The 22,232-nt window shown below is 50.8% G+C and overlaps 1 protein-coding gene across 1 annotated transcript in view; it reads left to right on the top strand.

Annotated features, from left to right (window-relative positions):
• LOC109890027 (zinc transporter 6-like) overlaps positions 1 to 18,024 on the top strand; it is a 74,796-nt gene extending 56,772 nt beyond the window's left edge. Inside the window, exons 11-15 of the mRNA XM_020481986.2 lie at positions 1,689 to 1,808; positions 3,491 to 3,593; positions 3,844 to 3,891; positions 5,404 to 5,472; positions 16,558 to 18,024. Of these exons, the coding sequence (XP_020337575.1) occupies positions 1,689 to 1,808; positions 3,491 to 3,593; positions 3,844 to 3,891; positions 5,404 to 5,472; positions 16,558 to 17,115 (898 nt within the window). The 3' untranslated portion in view covers positions 17,116 to 18,024. The remainder of the gene's footprint in view (positions 1 to 1,688; positions 1,809 to 3,490; positions 3,594 to 3,843; positions 3,892 to 5,403; positions 5,473 to 16,557) is intronic.
• Positions 18,025 to 22,232: the final 4,208 nt, after the last annotated feature.

Below are 22,232 nucleotides of genomic sequence, written 5' to 3'. Positions count from 1 at the left end.
CAGTATATAGAATTCATCTTCTCAGTATTTATCTAATCATGATCTATTCCAAATATTGATATGCCAAAATCTGTGTACATCGCTTCAAATAGAAAACGGGGATAAATGGGAGTGCTCGACGTCGCGCTGGCCAAATGGGAGTGCTCGACGTTGCGCTGGCCAAATGGGAGTTCTCGACGTCGCGCTGGCCAAATGGGAGTTCTCGACGTCGCGCTTGCCAAATAGGAGTTCTCGACGTCGCGCTGGCCAAATGGGAGTTCTCGACGTCACGCTGGCCAAATGGGAGTTCTCGACGTCACGCTGGCCAAATGTGAGTTCTCGACGTCGCGCTGGCCAAATGTGAGTTCTCGACGTCGCGCTGGCCAAATAGGAGTTCTCGACGTCACGCTGGCCAAATGGGAGTGCTCGACGTCGCGCTGGCCAAATGTGAATTAACTCGTTTCCCTCTACTGATGTTGATGAGTATGCTGTATGGTCTCAGACACAGCACCCCTCTGTCTGAGCAGGCCGTCACTTCCTATCATATAATCACGCCTACTCCGACAGGCTACACCTCCTAATGCACTGAATTAACATTTCTGAATAAACACACATGACTGATCTGTAAACCATGCGCACTGTCTCATCTCAAAACAGCTGTAAGAGGGGTTCCATTCACTATAGGGATTTGTTGTTGTTTTTTATTGGGAAATGAGAGCAATGTATTTCTTTCAGACGCATGCTGAAAAGCAACACACATGAATGTTTAATGCCCATTTATATGACAATGGCATTATGAAAGCAAGACATTTGAATTAGATCAGAAATTGGTAATTTATGAACACAGTGCAGCACATTCCAAACAGAAAATGTCATATCTGATCCAAAAACACAGACCGAATGCAGCCACCTGTCTATAAAATAATACATTGACGAGTCCCAAGAATATATATAAAAAATGTATCTTCTCAGTATTTAACTAATCAGGACTTATTTTATTTTTTTAAATGCTTTGCCAAAACCTGTGTACATCACTTCAAATAGAAAACTGGGCTAAATGTGAGTGCTGGATGTCACACTGGATAAATGTGAGTGCTGGATGTCACACTGGATAAATGTGAGTGCTGGATGTCACACTGGATAAATGTGAGTGCTGGATGTCACACTGGATAAATGTGAGTGCTGGATGTCACACTGGATAAATGTGAGTGCTGGATGTCACACTGGATAAATGTGAGTGCTGGATGTCACACTGGATAAATGTGAGTGCTGGATGTCACACTGGATAAATGTGAGTGCTGGATGTCACACTGGATAAATGTGAGTGCTGGATGTCACACTGGATAAATGTGAGTGCTGGATGTCACACTGGATAAATGTGAGTGCTGGATGTCACACTGGATAAATGTGAGTGCTGGATGTCACACTGGATAAATGTGAGTGCTGGATGTGAGTGCTGGATGTATATAACACATTTTTGGAACATTACAAACACTTAGTCTCAGCAATATTAATGTTTTCACTTTTAAGATGGATATGTATATTACAGGTGCTTCCTGTCTTGGAATGTTTGTGTGATTTCTTCAGTTACCCTTTAGTAATATGTGTTGTCAAAGTAACTCTAACCAGTTTAGACACTTTTTATCAATTTGGAGCAAACTGAAGGGTTGACTGGCTTTGTATAGTAATCTTATTTTGTATGTTTTCAGTTTGTGTGGGATTATCCCTGGCCTCAGCAGTGTCCTCCTGCCTCGAATGAATCCATTTGTCTTAATCAACGTGGCCGGAGCTCTCTCACTCAGCATCACCTACATGCTCATAGAGATCAAGTAAGTCCACCCCTCCGACACAGTGTAATGACATTAGTTAGTGGATTCAGGGGAAGTTATAAATCGAGACTGGGTATGACGAAGAATGTGTACTCTGAATAATGTGTTCTCACAAAGCCTTTATCTGCCTGCTGTGTGTGTGTGACCTCCTCCTGTTATCAACCTCCATGAAAACTCCTGACATGCAGTGCCTTCAGAAAGTATTCACACCCCTGGACTTTTTCCACATTTTGTCATGTTACTACAGCTTCAATTTTAAAATGGATTGAAATGTTGTGTCACTGGCCTATACACAATACACCTTAATGTCAGTGTTTTTAAAAATGTTTACAAATCCAAATGAAAAGCTGAAATGTCTTGAGTCAACCACTTTATGGCAAGTCTACTGTAAATAAGTTCAGGAGTAAAAATGTGCTTAACAAGTCACAATAAGTTGCATGGACTCACTCTGTGTTTAAGTGTTTAACAATTTATGACTACCTCATCTCTGTACCCCACATATTCAATTAACTGTAAGGTCGTCCAGTCAATCAGTGAATTTCAAACACCGATTCCACCACAACAACCAGGGAGGTTTTCCAATGCCTCTCAAAAAAGACCACCTATTGGTAGATGGGTTAAAAAAAAATCAAAAAGCAGACATTGAATATCCCTTCGAGCATGTTGAAGTTATTCATTATAGTTTGGATTTCAAAGATACAGGCATCCTTCCTAACTCCGTTGCCAGAGAGGAAGGACACTGCTCAGGGACTTCACCATGAGACCAAAGGTGACTATAAAACAGAGTTTAATGGCTGTGATGGGAGAACTGAGGATGGATCAACAACATTGTAGTTACACCACAAAACTAACCTAAATGACAGTGAAAAGGAAGTCTGTATTGAATAAAAATATTCCAAAATATGCATCCTGTTTGCAATAAGGCACTAAAGTAAAACTGCAAAAAATGTTGCAAAGAAATTACATTTATGTCCTGAATATGAAGTATTATGTTTGGGGTAAAGCCAACACATCACTGAGTACCACTCTTCATATTTTCAAGCATAGTGGTGGCTGCATCATGTTATGGGTATGCTTGTCATCTGCAAAAACAAGGGATTTATTTAGGAAACAAAGAAACAGAATAGAGCTAAGCACAGGCAAAATCCTAGAGGAAAACCTGGTTCTGTCTGCTTTCTAACAGACACTGGGAGACAAATTCACCTTTCACCAGGACAATAGCCTAAAACACAAGACCAAATACTGGAGTTGCTTACCAAGATGATATTGAATGTTCCTGAGTGGCCTAACTACAGTTTTGACTTAAATCATCTTGAAAATCTATGGCAAGACTTGAAAATGGCTGACTACCAATGATCAACAACCAATTTGACAGAATGTGCATATATTGTACATCCAGGTGTGCAAAGCTCTTACTCACAGCTGTAATCACTGCCAAAGGTGATTCTAACATGTATTGACTCAGAGGTGTGAATAGTTGTGTAAATTAGATATTTCTGTGTTTCATTTTCAATACCTTTGAACAAATTTTCCACTTTGTCATTATAGGGGTATTGTGTGTAGTATTGTGTGTAGATGGGTGAGAAACAACAAAATGTGGAATAAATTAAGGAGTATAAATACTTTCTGAAGGCACTGCAAATAGTGTATGTGCTCCTAATTTTATAACTCTCTGACTGCAGTAATTACAATGCTGTGGACACGGCCTCGGCGGTGGCCATTGGCCTCATGATCTTTGGCACCATGTATCCTATGAGTGTGTACAGCGGGAAGGTGCTCCTTCAGGTAGGCTATCCAAACAGGTCCACAGTCTAAACTGGACTGGATCGTTGAATTCTCTTTTGGACGTGACGTGGATCAGACAACCATAACTCAATACTTATCTCTTGGAATGATTGTGAGATATGTTCGGTCCAAATTCTGTTTGGCTCGCACTGTTTGTTGTAAGAGAGTATGTTCTTTGATGGAATTCAACTCCGTAACTAATTGACTTATTGGACTTTGTGCTGTGTTTGCGTTGTGCTCTCCTCTTTAGACCACTCCATCCCATGTCATCGGTCAGCTTGACAAATTGCTCAGAGAGGTAAGACTTAGAACACTCATATGGGTTGAGTAACATCTGCTTTCATTTACAGATGTGTGGGAATACAACATAAATTGTCATTTTAATCACGAGGATGGTCAGTCCTTGCATATATCGCTCTGTCTACAAATCTGAGTGGTTACACTTCTCCAGCACCATCCCTCAGGTATTTTTCAAAACAAGTGGGGGTGTGGGGACGGTCAATGCTTTGTTTTTTTTCCAGTCCAAGATTGTCCCTTAGAAACAGGATGGGAGGTCAAATGAGGACAACCCTAGTGAAGTAATCCTAATTATAACAATATAACAAGGTTAATGGAATGTTCATATAATGCTACAGCTAGACATGAAATACATGTTAAAAATAAGACATGTGAGACGGAATACATATCAACTATTTACATAATACAGGGATATTTACATAGTGATCAAACCGTTTACAGAAAACAGGTTATTTCCTCATTAAAAGAGCAATCTGCTGTTTCATCCATTTTTTTTAAAAAACGTATAAATGAATGATATGTACCCATTTGATTCTTGAATATAACCTCATGAGCTTAGTTCAACTGTCGTACCCCATCAGAACCCAAACTATTAGCTTGTTTTACTCCAATGTTCGTAAGAAAGTAAATGTAAATAAACACTATGTAGCCTCAACATGGTTAAAACTATGACTTTGATATCATGGATGGTCAGTGTTTGCATCTATAGCTCTGTCTATGAATTTCAGAGGGGTTACATTTCTCCAGCTCCGTCCCTCAGCTTTTTATCATGCAGTGCCGGGGTTTACACTTCATTATTCTTTCAACTGTCCTTTTTAAGGCTTTACTCAACGGAATTACTTTTTATTTTTTATTCTGTTTTCCCTATGGTTGCGGAAGGCAAAGTTGGTAGCCAATGGGGACTTCTCATCTTTACTCCTAATGACACTCAGTGATGTGTTTGCAGAGGGTTGTCCTCATTGACCTCTTTTCTATTACTATAGGTCAAGCCCGTCCTATTGGTTTCACTGCCTAAAGACAGCAAAACATTTTACATGTACCACATGCATTGTTGCCAATTTTGGTCTCTGTTTTATATTTTAGATTTGTTGTGTTTTTCACAGTGTGCAACAACTTACAATGATTCCCTACAGCCTTTGGGATCCTATTGTTGGGATCCTATCCTGATTGGGATCCTATTGTTGGGATCCTATTGTTGGGATCCTATCCTGATTGGGATCCTATTGTTGGGATCCTATCCTGATTGGGATCCTATTGTTGGGATCCTATCCTGATTGGGATCCTATTGTTGGGATCCTATCCTGATTGGGATCCTATTGTTGGGATCCTATCCTGATTGGGATCCTATCCATGTTCTAAATAGATCTAGTTATAGTTTTTCCAAACCATGCCAGTTGACTGGGGTTACACGGTCAACTGGTCCCTACAACCGTTGATAGGAAGTTGTCAGTCTTTGCCCTCATGGCCTCTCTCCCACTGTACATGTGTAAAACTGTATGTTCTCCCCCATCAGGTCTCCACTCTGGAGGGGGTCCTGGAGGTCCGTAACGAGCACTTCTGGACGGTTGGCTTTGGCTCTCTGGTACGTCATTATGGTTTTGTCACTGTTGTCCTCATTTTACCCAGCAGACTCCCAGTGCTATGCACCACGCTCTGTTTCCTCTGCCGGCTCCCCCCACCAGATGCCAGGAACACAAAGAGAACGCCACTCACCCTCATCATTTAGTTTAGTGGCCCCCTTGTTGTTTACGAACAATTGGCAAGGATTTGCTCACTCAAATGAAAAGGGGACAAGTTTCTCATGCGTTGCAATTTCTCTGTTGATTTAAGACTTTTAACTGCCTCCAACTTGTTTTTGACTGACAGGAATGCATTGCTTATTTCTAAATGATAGGGTTAGGGTGATATGATCATGTACTAGATTGCCTTACACAAGCATAGTCCCATGTATTCCTTTGTGTCCAAGAAGCATGCTGTAGATATCAAAGGTCAGATGCCAGTTTAATTAAACAGTCCTGTGTCGGTGAGGGGAAATTTCTCTCGTCTCCTGCCTCCAGGAGGCCATGTTATTTCATTTCAATTGTAAAGACTGAGTAGTCACACAAAAAGACAGAAGTCACATCACACTTCAATACAGGGTATATAGCATAAGGACATAAATGGTAAATAGCATAAAGACAGAAATGGTATATAGCATAAAGACAGAAATGGTATATAGCATAAAGACAGATGGTATATCGCATAAAGACAGATGGTATATCGCATAAAGACAGATGGTATATCGCATAGAGACAGATGGTATATCACATAAAGACAGAAATGTAGTCACTCTGGTTTCATTGAAACGCCTGAGATGTGAATTATTCAGTCTGTGGCTCTAAAAATGTTGCTTCACGTAAGAATGAATTAGGGAATTAAATACAGATTCTGTCTGGTCTGCTGCGATGTTAAATCTCATTCACTGAAATAACACATATTTGCACTCTGCCTAAAAGCAGCGTAATATAATGGTAACATTATGCAATAACAGCATCACTTCTGTCATATAGATAAAAAGGCCAGCTTCTTAGCTGTGCTAATTGCTGTGTGGACTAAGTTTATCCAGTAGTGTTGCTGCTGTGCCCAGTTGACACACTGTTCTCGCCAGACTGTATACCCTAGGGTACTGCCAGTAGAGTGGGAGGGAACTCGAGGGGGGAGGGACGGAACTCGAGGGGGGGAAGGAGGGAATTAGAGGGGGGAGGGAGGGAGCTAGAGGGATGGCTGGCAGGAGGGATGGAAGGAGGGAACTAGGAGGAAGCGAGATGACTAGAGGGAGGGAGGGAGCTGTGTGGACTAAGTTTATCCAGTGGTGTTGCTGCCGTGCCCAGTTGCCACACTGTTCTCACCAGACTCAATACCCTAGGGTACTGCCAGTAGAGGGAGGGAGACAACTGGAGGGTGGAAGGGAGACAACTGGAGGGTGGAAGGGAGACAACTGGAGGGTGGAAGGGAGACAACTGGAGGGTGGAAGGGAGACAACTGGAGGGTGGAAGGGAGACAACTGGAGGGTGGAAGGGAGACAACTGGAGGGTGGAAGGGAGACAACTGGAGGGTGGAAGGGAGACAACTGGAGGGTGGAAGGGAGGAAACTAGAGAGGGATGAGGGAGAGGGGGAGGGAGGGAGAGAAGTAGAGAGGGGGAGGGAGGGAGAGAAGTAGAGAGGGGGAGGGAGGGAGAGAAGTAGAGGGAGGGAGGGAGGGAGGGAGAGAAGTAGAGGGAGGGAGGGAGGGAGGGAGAGAAGTGGAGGGAGGGAGGGAGAGAAGTAGAGGGAGGGAGAGAAGTAGAGGGAGGGAGGGAGGGAGGGAGGGAGGGAGGGAGGGAGGGAGGGAGGGAGGGAGGGAGGGAGGGAGAGAGAGAGAAGTAGAGGGAGGGAGAGAAGTAGAGGGAGGGAGGCAGGGAGAGCAGTAGAGGGAGGGAGGGAGGGAGAGAAGTAGAGGGAGGGAGGGAAAGAAGTGGAGGGAGGGAGTGAGGGAACTAGAGGGAGCGAGAGGGAGGGAGTGAGGGAACTAGAGGGAGGGAGGGAGACAACTATTAGGGGCGCGGGAGGGAGACAACTAGAGGTAAGGGAGGGAGGGAGAGAACTAGAGGGGAGGAGGGAGGGAGGGAAGTAGAGGGAGCAGGAGGGAGACAACTAGAGGGAGGGAGGAAACTAGAAGGATGAGAGAGGGAGGGACCTTGGCGGGAGGGATGGAGCGAACTGGAGGGGGGGGCGAACTGGAGGGATTCAGCGAGGCAGAGAACTGGAGGGAGGGTACTGGAGGAAAGGATGGAGGGAGCGAGGCAGAGAATTGGAGGGAGGGAGCGAGAGAACTGGGGGAGCAAGAGAACTGTAGAGAGGGAGGCAGAGAACTGTAGAAAGGGAGGCAGAGAACTAGAGAGGGAGGCAGCGAACTGGAGGGATGGAGAGAGGGAACTGGAGGGGTTGGTGGGAGGGAGGGAACGAACTGGAGATGTGGCGGGAGGGAGGGAGTGAACTGGACGGAAGGAGGGAGCGAGGCAGCAAACTGGAGGGAGGGGGAGAGAGAACTGGAGGGAGCAAGGGAGCGAACTGAGGGGAGGGGGGGAGAGCTGGTGGGAGGCAGAGAACTGGATGGAGGTAGCGAGAACTTGTGGGAGGAAGCGAACTGGAGGGAGGGAGACAACTATTAGGGGCGCGGGAGGGAGACAACTAGAGGTAAGGGAGGGAGGGAGAGGGATGAGGGAGGGGGGGAAGTAGAGGGAGAGAACTGGAGGGAGGGAGGGAGGGAGGTAGAACTATAGGGAGCAGGAGGGAGACAGCTAGAGGGAGGGAGGAAACTAGAAGGATGAGAGGGAGGGAACTAGAGGGAGGGAGGGACCTTGGCGGGAGGGATGGAGCGAACTGGGGGGGGGGGGGCGAACTGGAGGGATGGAGCGAGGCAGAGAACTGGAGGGAGGGAGGGAGGGTACTGGAGGAAGGATGAAGGGAGGGAGGGAGGCAGAGAACTGAAGGGAGGGAGGCAGAGAACTGAAGGGAGGGAGGCGGAGAACTGAAGGGAGGGAGGCGGAGAACTGAAGGGAGGGAGGCAGAGAACTGAAGGGAGGGAGGCAGAGAACTGAAGGGAGGGAGGCAGAGAACTGAAGGGAGGGAGGCAGCGAACTTGGGGGATGGAGAGAGGGAACTGGATGGGTTGGTGGGAGGGAGGGAGTGAACTAGGCGGGAGGGAGGGAGTGAACTGGAGAGGGGGCGGGAGGGAGGGAGTGAACTGGAGGGAAAGAGGAGCAAACTGGGGGGAGGGAGCGAGAGAACTGGACGGAGCAAGGGAGCAAACTGAGGGGAGGGAGGGAGAGCTGGTGAGAGGGGAGGGCGGGAGCGAGGCAGAGAACTGGAGGGAGGGAGCGAGAACTTGTGGGAGGAAGCGAACTGGAGGGAGAGAGAGGGAACTGGAGAGAGGGCGGGAGGGAGACAACTATTAGGGGCGCGGGAGGGAGACAACTAGAGGTAAGGGAGGGGGAGAGGGATGAGGGAGGGAGGGAAGTAGAGGGAGAGAACTAGAGGGAGGGAGGGACCTTGGCGGGAGGGATGGAGCGAACTGGAGGTGGGGGGCAAACTGGAGCGATGTAGCGAGGCAGGAGAACTGGAGGGAGGGAGGGTACTGGAGGATGGATGGAGTGAGCGAGGCAGAGAACTGGAGGGAGGGAGCGAGAGAACTGGAGGGAGCGAACTGAGGGGAGGGAGGGAGCGAGGCAGAGAACTGGAGGGAGGGAGCGAGAACTTGTGGGAGGAAGCAAACTGGAGGGAGAGAGGGAACTGGGGTGAGGGAGGGAGGGAACTGGGGTGAGGGAGGGAGGGAGTGAGAACTGGAGAGGGGAGCGAGAACTTGTAGAGAGAGGGAACTGGAGAGAGGGCGGGAGGGAACTGGAGAGAGGGCGGGAGGGAACTGGGTGGGAGGGGTGGAGCGAACTGGAGAGAGACTGGGAGGGAGGCAGAGAACTGGAGGGAAGGAGGGAGCAAGGCAGAGAACTGGTGGGAGGAAGTGAAGCAGAGAACTGTAGGGAGGCAGAGAACTGGATAGAGTGAACTGGATGGAGGGATAGAGCAAACTGGAGGGAGGGAGGGAAAGAACTGGTGGGAGGGAGGGTGGGTGGGATGGAAAGAGTGAGCTGGAGGGAGGGAGAGAACTTGTGGGATGGAAAGAGTGAGCTGGAGGGAGCTGGGGAGGGAGCGAGAGATCTTGTGGGAGGGAGGGAGGGAGCGAACTAGTGCGAGGGGTGAACTGGACGGAGGGGGTGAACTGGAGGGAGGGAGGGAACTGGGGCGAACTGGAGGGAGGGAGGGAGAGATTTGGTGGGATGGGAACGAGCGAGATGGCGAACTGGAGTGAGGGTAGCGAGAGAGCAAGATGGCGAACTGGAGGGAGGGAGGGAGGCAGAGGCCTGGAGGGAAGGAGGCAGAGGCCTGGAGGGAAGGAGGCAGAGACCTGGAGGGAGGGAGAGGCCTGGAGGGAGGGAGGCAGAGGCCTGGAGGGAGCGAGGCAGAGGCCTGGAGGGAGGGAGGCAGAGGCCTGGAGGGAGGGAGGCAGAGGCCTGGAGGGAGGGAGGCAGAGGCCTGGAGGGAGGGAGGCAGAGGCCTGGAGGGAGGGAGGCAGAGGCCTGGAGGGAGGGAGGGAGGCAGAGGCCTGGAGGGAGGGAGGGAGGCAGAGGCCTGGAGGGAGGGAGGCAGAGAACGAACGAGGCAGGGAGGGAGGCAGAGAACGAACGAGGCAGGGAGGGAGGCAGAGAACTGGAGGGAGGGAGCGAGCGAGTTGGCGAACTGGAGGGAGGGAGCAAGCGAGATGGCGAACTGGAGGGAGGGAGGCAGAGAGTGAGCGAGATGGCGAACTGGAAGGAGAGAGGCAGAGTGGGAACTGGAGGGAGGCAGAGTGGGAACTGGAGGGAGGCAGAGTGGGAACTGGAGGGAGGCAGAGTGGGAACTGGAGGGAGGCAGAGTGGGAACTGGAGGGAGGCAGAGTGGGAACTGGAGGGAGGGAGGCAGAGTGGGAACTGGAGGGAGGGAGGCAGAGTGGGAACTGGAGGGAGGGAGGCAGAGTGGGAACTGGAGGGAGGGAGGCCAGAGTGGGAAACTGGAGGGAGGGAGGCAGAGTGCGAACAGGAGGGAGGGGGGCAGGAGGGAGGGGGCAGAGTGCGAACAGGAGGGAGGGAGGCAGAGTGCGAACAGGAGGGAGGGAGGCAGAGTGCGAACAGGAGGGAGGGAGGCAGAGTGCGAACAGGAGGGAGGGAGGCAGAGTGCGAACAGGAGGGAGGGAGGCAGAGTGCGAAACAGGAGGGAGGGAGGCAGAGTGCGAACAGGAGGGAGGGAGGCAGAGTGCGAACAGGAGGGAGGGAGGCAGAGTGCGAACAGGAGGGAGGGGGGCAGGAGGGAGGGGGGCAGAGTGCGAACAGGAGGGAGGGAGGCAGAGTGCGAACAGGAGGGAGGGAGGCAGAGTGCGAACAGGAGGGAGGGAGGCAGAGTGCGAACAGGAGGGAGGGAGGCAGAGTGCGAACAGGAGGGAGGGAGCGAACTGGAGCGAGAAATAGGGCGAACTGGAGCGAGGGATAGGGCGAAACTGGAGGGAGGGATAGGGCGAACTGGAGGGAGGGATAGGGCGAACTGGAGGGAGGGATAGAGCGAACTGGAGGGAGGGATTAGAGCGAACTGGAGGGTGCGACCTGGAGGGAGGGATAGAGCGACTTGGAGGGGGGATGGAGGGAGGGATAGAGGGAATGGAGGGAGGGATAGAGGGAATGAGGAGGGAGGGAGGATAGAGGGAATGGGAGGGAGGGATAGAGGGAATGGAGGGAGGGAGGGAGGGAGGGAGGGAGGGAGGGAGGGAGGGAGGCCGGGAGGGAGGCAGAGGCCGGGAGGGAGGCAGAGGCCTGGAGGGAGGCAGAGGCCTGGAGGGAGGGAGGGAGGCAGAGGCCTGGAGGGAGGGAGGGAGGCAGAGTGCAAACAGGAGGGAGGGAGGCAGAGAACTGGAGGGAGGGAGCGAGCGAGTTGGCGAACTGGAGGGAGGGAGCAAGCGAGATGGCGAACTGGAGGGAGGGAGGCAGAGAGCGAGCGAGGATGGCGAACTGGAAGGAGAGAGGCAGAGTGGGAACTGGAGGGAGGCGGAGTGGGAACTGGAGGGAGGCGGAGTGGGAACTGGAGGGAGGCAGAGTGGGAACTGGAGGGAGGCAGAGTGGGAACTGGAGGGAGGCAGAGTGGGAACTGGAGGGAGGCAGAGTGGGAACTGGAGGGAGGCAGGCAGAGTGGGAACTGGAGGGAGGGAGGCAGAGTGCAAACAGGATGGAGGGAGGCAGAGTGCAAACAGGAGGGAGGGAGGCAGAGTGCAAACAGGAGGGAGGGAGGCAGAGTGCAAACAGGAGGGAGGGAGGCAGAGTGCAACAGGAGGGAGGGAGGCAGAGTGCAAACAGGAGGGAGGGAGGCAGAGTGCAAACAGGAGGGAGGGAGGCAGAGTGCAAACAGGAGGGAGGGAGGCAGAGTGCAAACAGGAGGGAGGGAGGCAGAGTGCAAACAGGAGGGAGGGGAGGCAGAGTGCAAACAGGAGGGAGGGAGGCAGAGTGCAAACAGGAGGGAGGGAGGCAGCAGAGTGCAAACAGGAGGGAGGGAGGCAGAGTGCAAACAGGAGGGAGGGAGGCAGAGTGCAAACAGGAGGGAGGGAGGCAGAGTGCAAACAGGAGGGAGGGAGGCAGAGTGCAAACAGGAGGGAGGGAGGCAGAGTGCAAACAGGAGGGAGGGAGGCAGAGTGCAAACAGGAGGGAGGGAGGCAGAGTGCAAACAGGAGGGAGGGAGGCAGAGTGCAAACAGGAGGGAGGGAGGCAGAGTGCAAACAGGAGGGAGGGAGGCAGAGTGCAAACAGGAGGGAGGGAGGCAGAGTGCGAACAGGAGGGAGGGAGGCAGAGTGCGAACAGGAGGGAGGGAGGCAGAGTGCGAACAGGAGGGAGGGAGGCAGAGTGCAAACAGGAGGGAGGGAGGCAGAGTGCAAACAGGAGGGAGGGAGGCAGAGTGCAAACAGGAGGGAGGGAGGCAGAGTGCAAACAGGAGGGAGGGAGGCAGAGTGCAAACAGGAGGGAGGGAGGCAGAGTGCAAACAGGAGGGAGGGAGGCAGAGTGCAAACAGGAGGGAGGGAGGCAGAGTGCAAACAGGAGGGAGGGAGGCAGAGTGCAAACAGGAGGGAGGGAGGCAGAGAGAGCGAACTGGAGGGAGGGAGTGAACTACAGAGCGGGATAGAGCGAACTGGAGCGAGAAATAGGGCGAACTGGGAGGGAGGGATAGGCGAACTGGAGGGAGGGATAGGGCGAACTGGAGGGAGGGATAGGGCGAAACTGGAGGGAGGGATAGGGCGAACTGGAGGGAGGGATAGAGCGAACTGGATGGAGGGATAGAGCGAACTGGATGGAGGGGATAGAGCGACCTGGAGGGAGGGATAGAGAAAATGGAGGGAGGGATAGAGGGAATGGAGGGAGGGATAGAGGGAATGGAGGGAGGGATAGAGGGAATGGAGGGAGGGATAGAGGGAATGGAGGGAGGGATAGAGCGACCTGGAGGGAGGGATTAGAGGGAATGGAGGGAGGGATAGAGGGAATGGAGGGAGGGATAAGGGAATGGAGGGAGGGATAGAGGGAATGGAGGGAGGGATAGAGGGAATGGAGGGAGGGATAGAGGGAATGGAGGGAGGGATAGAGGGAATGGAGGGAGGGATAGAGGGAATGGAGGAGGGATAGAGGGAATGGAGGGAGGGATAGAGGGAATGGAGGGAGGGATAGAGCGACCTGGAGGGAGGGATAGAGCGACCTGGAGGGAGGGATAGAGGGAACTGGAGGGAGGGATAGAGCGACCTGGAGGGAGGGATAGAGCGACCTGGAGGGTGGGAGGGAGAGAACTGGTGGGAGGGAGGGATGTAGCGAACTGGTGGGTGGGAGGGAGAGAACTGGTGGGAGGGAAAGAACTGGTGAGAGGGAGAGAGGGATGGAAAGAGTGAGCTGAAGGAAGGGAGGGAGGGAGGGAGAGAACTGGGGAAGGAGGGAGGGAGTGAGTCAACTTGTGGAAGGCAGAGATCTGGAGGGAGGCAAAGAACTGTTAGGAGGGAGGGATGGATAGAATTGGAGGGAGGGAACTGGGCGAGAGGGAGGGACCTGGAGAGAGGGAGGGAGTGAGGGAGCGAGGCAGATAATTGGAGGGAGTCAGAACTGGAGGGAGGGAGGGATGTAGCGAACTGGTGTGATGGAGGAATGTAACAAACTGGTGGGAGGGAGGAATGTAGCTAACTGGTGGGGGGGAAAGAAACTGGTGGGAGGGAGGGTCGGATGGAAAGAGTGAGCTGGAGGAAGGAAGGGAGGGAGGGATAGAGTGAACTGGATGGAGGGATAGAGCAAACTGGAGGGAGGGAGGGAAAGAACTGGTGGGAGGGAGGGAGGGTGGGTGGGATGGAAAGAGTGAGCTGGAGGGAGGGAGAGAACTTGTGGGAGGGAGGGTGGAATGGAAAGAGTGAGCTGGAGGGAGCTGGGGAGGGAGAGCGAGAACTTGTGGGAGGGGGGAGATATAGAACTGGAGGGAGCGAGAGATCTTGTGGGAGGGAGGGAGCGAACTAGTGCGAGGGGTGAACTGGACGGAGGGGGTGAACTGGAGGGAGGGAGGGAACTGGGGCGAACTGGAGGGAGGGAGAGATTTGGTGGGAGGGAACGAGCGAGATGGCGAACTGGAGTGAGGTAGCGAGAGAGCAAGATGGCGAACTGGAGGGAGGGAGGCAGAGGCCTGGAGGGAAGGAGGCAGAGACCTGGAGGGAGGGAGGGAGGGAGGCAGGCAGAGGCCTGGAGGGAGGGAGGGAGGCAGAGGCCTGGAGGGAGGGAGGCAGAGGCCTGGAGGGAGGGAGGGAGGCAGAGGCCTGGAGGGAGGGAGGGAGGCAGAGGCCTGGAGGGAGGGAGGGAGGCAGAGGCCTGGAGGGAGGGAGGGAGGCAGAGGCCTGGAGGGAGGGAGGGAGGCAGAGGCCTGGAGGGAGGGAGGCAGAGGCCTGGAGGGAGGGAGGCAGAGGCCTGGAGGGAGGGAGGCAGAGACCTGGAGGGAGGGAGGCAGAGAACGAACGAGGCAGGGAGGGAGGCAGAGAACTGGAGGGAGGGAGCGAGCGAGTTGGCGAACTGGAGGGAGGGAGCAAGCGAGATGGCGAACTGGAGGGAGGGAGGCAGAGAGCGAGCGAGATGGCGAACTGGAAGGAGAGAGGCAGAGTGCGAACTGGAGGGAGGCAGAGTGGGAACTGGAGGGAGGCAGAGTGGGAACTGGAGGGAGGCAGAGTGCGAACAGGAGGGAGGCAGAGTGCGAACAGGAGGGAGGCAGAGTGGGAACTGGAGGGAGGCAGAGTGGGAACTGGAGGGAGGCAGAGTGCGAACAGGAGGGAGGCAGAGTGCGAACAGGAGGGAGGGAGGCAGAGTGCGAACAGGAGGGAGGGAGGCAGAGTGCGAACAGGAGGGAGGGAGGCAGAGTGCGAACAGGAGGGAGGGAGGCAGAGTGCGAACAGGAGGGAGGGAGGCAGAGTGCGAACAGGAGGGAGGGAGGCAGAGTGCGAACAGGAGGGAGGGAGGCAGAGTGCGAACAGGAGGGAGGGAGGCAGAGTGCGAACAGGAGGGGAGGGAGGCAGAGTGCGAACAGGAGGGAGGGAGGCAGAGTGCGAACAGGAGGGAGGGAGGCAGAGTGCGAACAGGAGGGAGGGAGGCAGAGTGCGAACAGGAGGGAGGGAGGCAGAGTGCGAACAGGAGGGAGGGAGGCAGAGTGCGAACAGGAGGGAGGGAGGCAGAGTGCGAACTGGAAGGAGGGAGCGAACTGGAGCGCGAACTGGAAGGAGGGAGCGAACTGGAGCCAGAAATAGGGCGAACTGGAGCGAGGGATAGGGCGAACTGGAGGGAGGGATAGGGCGAACTGGAGGGAGGGATAGGGCGAACTGGAGGGAGGGATAGGGCGAACTGGAGGGAGGGATAGAGCGACCTGGGGGGAGGGATAGAGCGACCTGGGGGAGGGATAGAGCGACCTGGGGGAGGGATAGAGCGACCTGGGGGGAGGGATAGAGCGACCTGGGGGGAGGGATAGAGCGAACTGGGGGGAGGGATAGAGCGAACTGGGGGGTGCGACCTGGAGGGAGGGATAGAGCGACCTGGAGGGAGGGAGGCAGAGGCCTGGAGGGAGGGAGGGAGGCAGAGGCCTGGAGGGAGGGAGGCAGAGAACGAGGGAGGGAGGGAGCGAGCAAGTTGGCGAACTGGAGGGAGGGAGCGAGCGAGGATGGCGAACTGGAGGGAGGGAGGCAGAGAGCGAGCGAAATGGCGAACTGGAGGGAGGGAGGATGAGTGCGAACAGGAGGGAGGGAGGGAGGCAGAGTGCGAACAGGAGGGAGGGAGGCAGAGTGCGAACTGGAGGGAGGGAGAAAGAGAGCGAACTGGAGGGAGGGAGCGAACTACAGAGCGGGATAGAGCGAACTGGAGCGAGAAATAGGGCGAACTGGAGGGAGGGATAGGGCGAACTGGAGGGAGGGATAGAGCGAACTGGAGGGAGGGATAGAGCGAACTGGAGGGAGGGATAGAGCGAACTGGAGGGAGGGATAGAGCGAACTGGAGGGAGGGATAGAGCGAACTGGAGGGAGGGATAGAGCGAACTGGAGGGAGGGATAGAGCGAACTGGAGGGAGGGATAGAGCGAACTGGAGGGAGGGATGGAGGGATAGAGAGAATGGAGGGAGGGATAGAGGGAATGGAGGGAGGGATAGAGGGAATGGAGGGAGGGATAGAGGGAATGGAGGGAGGGATAGAGGGACCTGGAGGGAGGGATAGAAGGAATGGAGGGAGGGATAGAGGGAATGCAAGGAGGGATAGAGGGAATGGAGGGAGGGATAGAGGGAATGGAGGGAGGGATAGAGGGAATGGAGGGAGGGATAGAGGGAATGGAGGGAGGGATAGAGCGGAATGGAGGGAGGGATAGAGCGACCTGGAGGGAGGGAGGGAGGGAGGGAGGGAGGGAGGGAGAGAGTGAGCGAGCGAGCAAACTGGAGGGAGGTAGAGAACTAGAGGGAGGGAGAGGGAGGAAGGACGTACAGTAAACAAAGACTGTCTCTTTAACTCCTTGTCTCCTCCACTGGATTTTTGTACAGGCTGGCTCCGTCCACGTCAGAATACGCCGGGATGCCAACGAGCAGATGGTGCTGGCCCATGTGACCAACCGCCTCTTCACCCTCGTGTCCACGCTGACGGTTCAGATTTTCAAGGATGACTGGATCCGGCCTTCCCTCGTGGCCGAGGCGCTCCCAGCCGGCACACTCAGACCCTCTGACTACGGGGGCCTGTCTAGCTTCGTCCCCCCTCCCCCCAAACCCTCGGAGGACATTAATCATCTCACCTCCACCCCGTTTAAACCCAGCAGCCCGCCGCCAGAGTTCTCCTTCAACACCCCTGGGAGGCATGTCCACCCTGTGGTGCTCCCCAACACCCAGCCTCAAAGGCCTTACGGCATGGGCCTCAGCTACGGAGCCTCCCCCTACACCAGCATGCTCAACCAGGACCTAGCCCGGCCTGGGATGGGGATAGGGATGAACCTGGGAATGGGTACAGAGATGCCTTCGTCACAAGGTTTCAGAACTGCCTTAGGTGCAGCGCCACAGCGATTTGGAAGCATCCCTGTCCCATCACAATACAGCCAGTACAGACCCTGATGTTTAGAACATGAGGTATAGAAGTGGGATATTAGAGAGAAAATATTATGGTATTTATTTTTGATGGAACCAGGACATCCATTCTGACCATAGGTTGATTTTCTATCTTTGTATATTTTTGGTATTATTCTTCAAAAAGCTGATGAGTTGGAAATGAACTGTAGGCCTGTGTTCTTTCTTTGTATGCCAGTTCAAATGAAAAGTTCTTCTGTTTGAGAATTGTGGAAGAGCTTTTGTACCATGAATGTGTGTGTTAAACCATGAATTCACTTTCGTGCTCTTAGGACTTCAGTATTTGATTCAGTAACTGTTATTCCCTTGGTTGATGGCCATCACAAGATGGGAGTGATATTTTTAGGTAGAAAAAGTGACCTAATGAAGGGAAAATACATAATGGGGCAATACATACTCATGTTTTGCCCCATTATCTTCTGTATTAGAAGCATCACTTTGATACACTATAATGATTCCTGATGCTAACCTCATTGTGATATATGTATTATACCTTCTACTATTTTATGGAAACAAATACGTACTGTATCATTTTCCAGTTCAGTATAGTCTACAACAAATTAAATGCAAACTCATGTAAAATCACTGTAATTGCCCTATTGTTTGTCACATACTTGAACTTTCCAGGTCATGTCTATGTCCGTTGAAAGACTCCAATGAGTTTGGTGACTCAGTGGGATGAGAATTGTCAGCTGTCTGCATTTTTAAAAATGCAGGTAGGCCTACTTTAATGTTCCAACATAATATTCCAATCGAAGCTTAAAGACTTTGATTAAAAAACACTTTCCATGGGCTACCTGTTGAGATGTTGAGGGTGAATGGTGAAGAGTATCATAAATCAAATTGAAGCATATAGGAGATGATCGTCTGGCATGTAATAAACACATTCCTCTTGAATTTGTTTTTCTTTTTGAGTTTTGTTTTAATTTCATGTTTACAGTCTTTCATACAATGTGTGTTTGGAATATTTGTACATTTTAATTTTGCGTTTGGCTAAATAAAATTAGCCTTGCGAAGCTGGCAGCTTACTGCATGGATAGGCAGCGTGAAACAGTCTGGTATTTAACTCTTTTTTTTTTTTTAGCACATCACAATAACCAAAAAAGAGGGGCTATACAAGGGCATGTAGGGAAATATGATATTCAGTCTAAAACTGGAACATGTTCCCTATGTACTTATTAATATATGACTAATATCAGTTAGCCCAAATTATAGGCTCATGGATGGGCAACATCAGAAGGTCCTTTTCTTGTTCATTTTCTCATGTTTTAAACATGCTCTCTTTAGAGCTTGTTTCCTGTCGCACCAATGTGTCACCATGGCATTTGTAGTTCTTTATGACAGCCATTTTAGCAGCTAATTAGCTTTACATTTTGGGGGCGTAAGGACAGGCGAATATATTGCTAAAAGTCATCTTGTCCTTCAGAGATTTACATGGTTATCAAAACGTCCAGCCAGGGTAAGTCTATACAAAACAGCCCTTTTTTAAGTGTTTCTAAAATCCCCTATGGGAAAAATGAATGGTGGAAATCAATTGGAACCAGTTCCTTGTTTGATCACTAGGTGTTATGGGTATTATGACTTATACTGTGGTACTCCATTGCACAGATAAATGACCAATGGTAAAGAAAGACTTCTCTGAGTCTATATTCTATAGTGAACATGAAGAAGCTGTAGGCACATTCAGGCTATTCAACTTTGTGTCATTAGGCTAAACCCAAAGGTTTCTTTGTGAAAGGTAAGACATCCAAAGTAAATTCCATTCGCCACAGGGCCAGAAGTCTCAATTGTAAAATATCTTGTTTTCTGACAAAACATCAAAGTCGACATATAGGCAAGGAGGCCTATACTAATATTATTTTAATGTTTTATTTAAAAGCCTTCGAGAAAGTATTCCTTTGGTAGACATTTCATTTACAATGTTCTATCTGGACCTTGAGAAACCATGACACGACATTAAGGCATAATCTGTTAATCAAATGCACCAATTTGCTGAGTTGAAAGGAGCTGTAAAGCTAACAAATTAAGTCAAGTATGCATGCCATAGGGGTCCCAAAGATTAGCATAATAGAACATTTCAGACAGAAGTTGTCTAGAGAAGTTATCTCACGTTTCAGTAGTTTAAAAAAAACTAGATCCCTTAGGGCAGGAATGGGCAACTCCAGTCCGTGGGGCCGGAGTGTTTTCACACCTTTTCTCCAACCCTAATAAACAACGCTGATTTAAACTAATTGTAAACTGAAAATCATGATTAGTTGATTATTGGAGTCGTGTGTTAGCTGCGGCTGGGGCTAAAGTGTGACACCAATAAGGACCCCGAGGGCTGGAGTTGCTCATCCCTGACCCCTTATATTATTATAGAATCATTACAGCACCACTGTTATAACTACTTACTCAAACTGTAATTTCTAATTTGTTTCATCCCCAAAAAATGACTGGAATGTCTCATACATTGGTGGCATAGAAATTATATCAGCAGTGCTGCTTGGAAAGCTGCTGACTGAGAGGCTGTTTTCAATGCATTATTTGCACCTGTCTAAAGTGTATTCCTAAAGCTACATTCATTTCACTCTAAATGCCTGACACTTGATGCTCAGACATCCATCAGAAGCACGTTATCTGTGTGAATGCTATAGGGCAGGGGTATTCAACTCTTACCCTACGAGGTCTGGAGACTGCTGGTTTTCTGTTCTACCTGATAATTACACCCACCTGGTGTCCCAGGTCTAAATCAGTCCCTGATTAGAGCGGAACAATGAAAAACGCAGTGAAACTGTCTTCAAGATCCAGAGATGAGTTTGAGGTCTATAGGGTGTATATTTACAGCTTCTCTAAAACATACAGTATTCAGACCCCTTCCCTTTGCTGGAAATTGAGCTCAGGTGCCTCCTGTTTTCATTGAACATTCTTGAGATGTTTTTAGAACCTGATTGGAGTCCACCTGTGGTAAATTCAATTGATTGGTTTGGAAAGGCCCCTATATTAGGCCCCAGTTGACAGTGCATGTCAGAGCAAAAAAAACAAGCAATGATGTCAAAGGAATTGTCTGTAAACCTCCGAGACAGGTTTGTGTCGAGGCACAGAACTGGGGAAGGTTACCAAAACATTTCTGCACTATTGAAGGGCCCCAAGAACAGTGGCCTCCATAATTCTTAAATGGAAGAAGTTAGGAACCACCAAGACTCTTCCTTGAGCTGGCCGCCTGGCCAAACTGCGCAATTGGTGGAGAAAGGCCTTGGTCAGGGAGGTGACCAAGAACCCGATGGTCACCCTGACAGAGCTCCAGAGTTCCTCTGTGGAGATGAGGGAACCTTCCAGCAGGACAACCATCTCTGCAGCACTCCACCAATCAGGCCTTTATGGTAGATTGGCTAGACGGAAGCCACTACTCAGTAAAAGGCACGTGACAGCCCACTTGGTATTTGCCAAAAGTCACATAAAGGACTCAGACCATGAGAAACAACATTCTCTGGTTTTATGAAACCAAGATTGAACTCTTTGGCCTGAATTCCAAGCATCGCGTCTTGAGGAAACCTGGCACCATCCCTACTGTGAAGCGTGGTGGCAGCATCATACTCTGGGGATGTTTTTCAGTGGCAGGGACTGGGAGACTAGTCAGGATCAAGAGAAAGCTGAACGGCCAAGACCACGCAGAAGTGGCTTCGGGACAAGTCTCTGAATGTCCTTGAGTGGCCCAGCCAGAGCCCGGACTTGAAGACGATCGAACATCTCTGGATAGACCTGTAAATAGCTGCGCAGCAACGCTCCCCATCCATCCTGACAGAGCTTGAGAGGATCTGTAGAGAATGGGAGAAACTCCCCAAATACAGGTGTGCCAAACTTGTAGCACCTTTGGCAGCGTAATTGCTGCTGAAGGTGCTTCAGCAAAGTACTGAGTAAAGGGTCTGAATACTTATGTACATTTGATATTTGATATTTTATTTTTTTATAAATCTGTTTTTGCTATGTAATTCTGGGGTATTGTGTGTAGATTGATGAGGGGGGACAATTTAATAAATTTTATAACAAGGCTGTAAAGTAACAATGTGGAAAAAGTCAAGGGGTCTGAATACTTCCCGAATGCACTCTATATTTATTAATAAAACATTGAGCTGGACTTCCAAAATTAATTTCTCACAGTGAGTCCAGTTGTAAGGACTTGTAATACTGTTGTTTTTTTGCAGACAATTGCAATTTGAGTGCATTTTGGTAATTGGTTTTTCTTTGGTATATTGTCCGGAGGGGGTGTGCGTGTCCATGTTCATTCTATTTTTCTGAATTCCCATTATCTTCCTCACACTTATCAGTCCAATTCATATATCTGTCAAGCATTAATTGTGTAGGCCACCGCAGCTCTCAAGTTGCACAGATGGGCTGAATGACTGTATACTGTAGATGTCCGATTCTTCTTCTGTTCTGTGTCATTTCTGTTTTGACATCTGTCAGCCAAATCAGTTGAGCTTTTGTTTTGTAAAAAGAAAGGCGTTATTGTGTGAATGGAGCTGTGCTTCCTGGAATGTCTAGACTACCACGCGGTGAAAGAAGCTCTTGGTGGGGTGTTAAAGGGGGCACAGCTGGTGTGAACTTGTGCTAGCCCTCAGCGAACAACCCAAGTCTCAGATATGCTATGAAAGCATAGCTGTCACATTGGATGAAGGAAAACATATCTACACTGAACAAAAATATAAACGCAACGTGAAATGCTGGTCCCATGTTTCATGAGCTGAAGTAAAAGATCCCAGAAATGTTCCATACACCAAAAAAATGTATTTCTCTTTAATTTTGTGCGTAAATCTGTTAAAAATGTCACTCTAAAATGTGCAGTTTTGTCACACAACACAAACCCACAGATGTCTCAAGTTTTGAGGGAGCAGTTGCAGTTGGTATGCTGACTGTAAGAATGTCCACCAGAGCTGTTGCCAGATAATTGAATGTTAATTTCTTTACCACAAGCCGCCTCCAATGTTGTTTTAGAGAATTTAGCAGTACGTCCAACCAGCCTCACAACCTGCAGACCACGTGTATGGTTTTGTGTGGGCGAGCAGTTTCTTGATGTCAACGTCAATGTCAACAGAGTGCCCTATGGCAGCGATGGAGTTATGGTA

The sequence above is a fragment of the Oncorhynchus kisutch genome, linkage group LG4 (assembly GCF_002021735.2).
Source record: "Oncorhynchus kisutch isolate 150728-3 linkage group LG4, Okis_V2, whole genome shotgun sequence".
NCBI classification, from domain to species: Eukaryota; Metazoa; Chordata; class Actinopteri; order Salmoniformes; family Salmonidae; genus Oncorhynchus; species Oncorhynchus kisutch.
The sequence above is the reverse complement of the archived record's forward strand: the minus strand, read 5'-3'. Positions and strand labels throughout refer to the sequence as shown.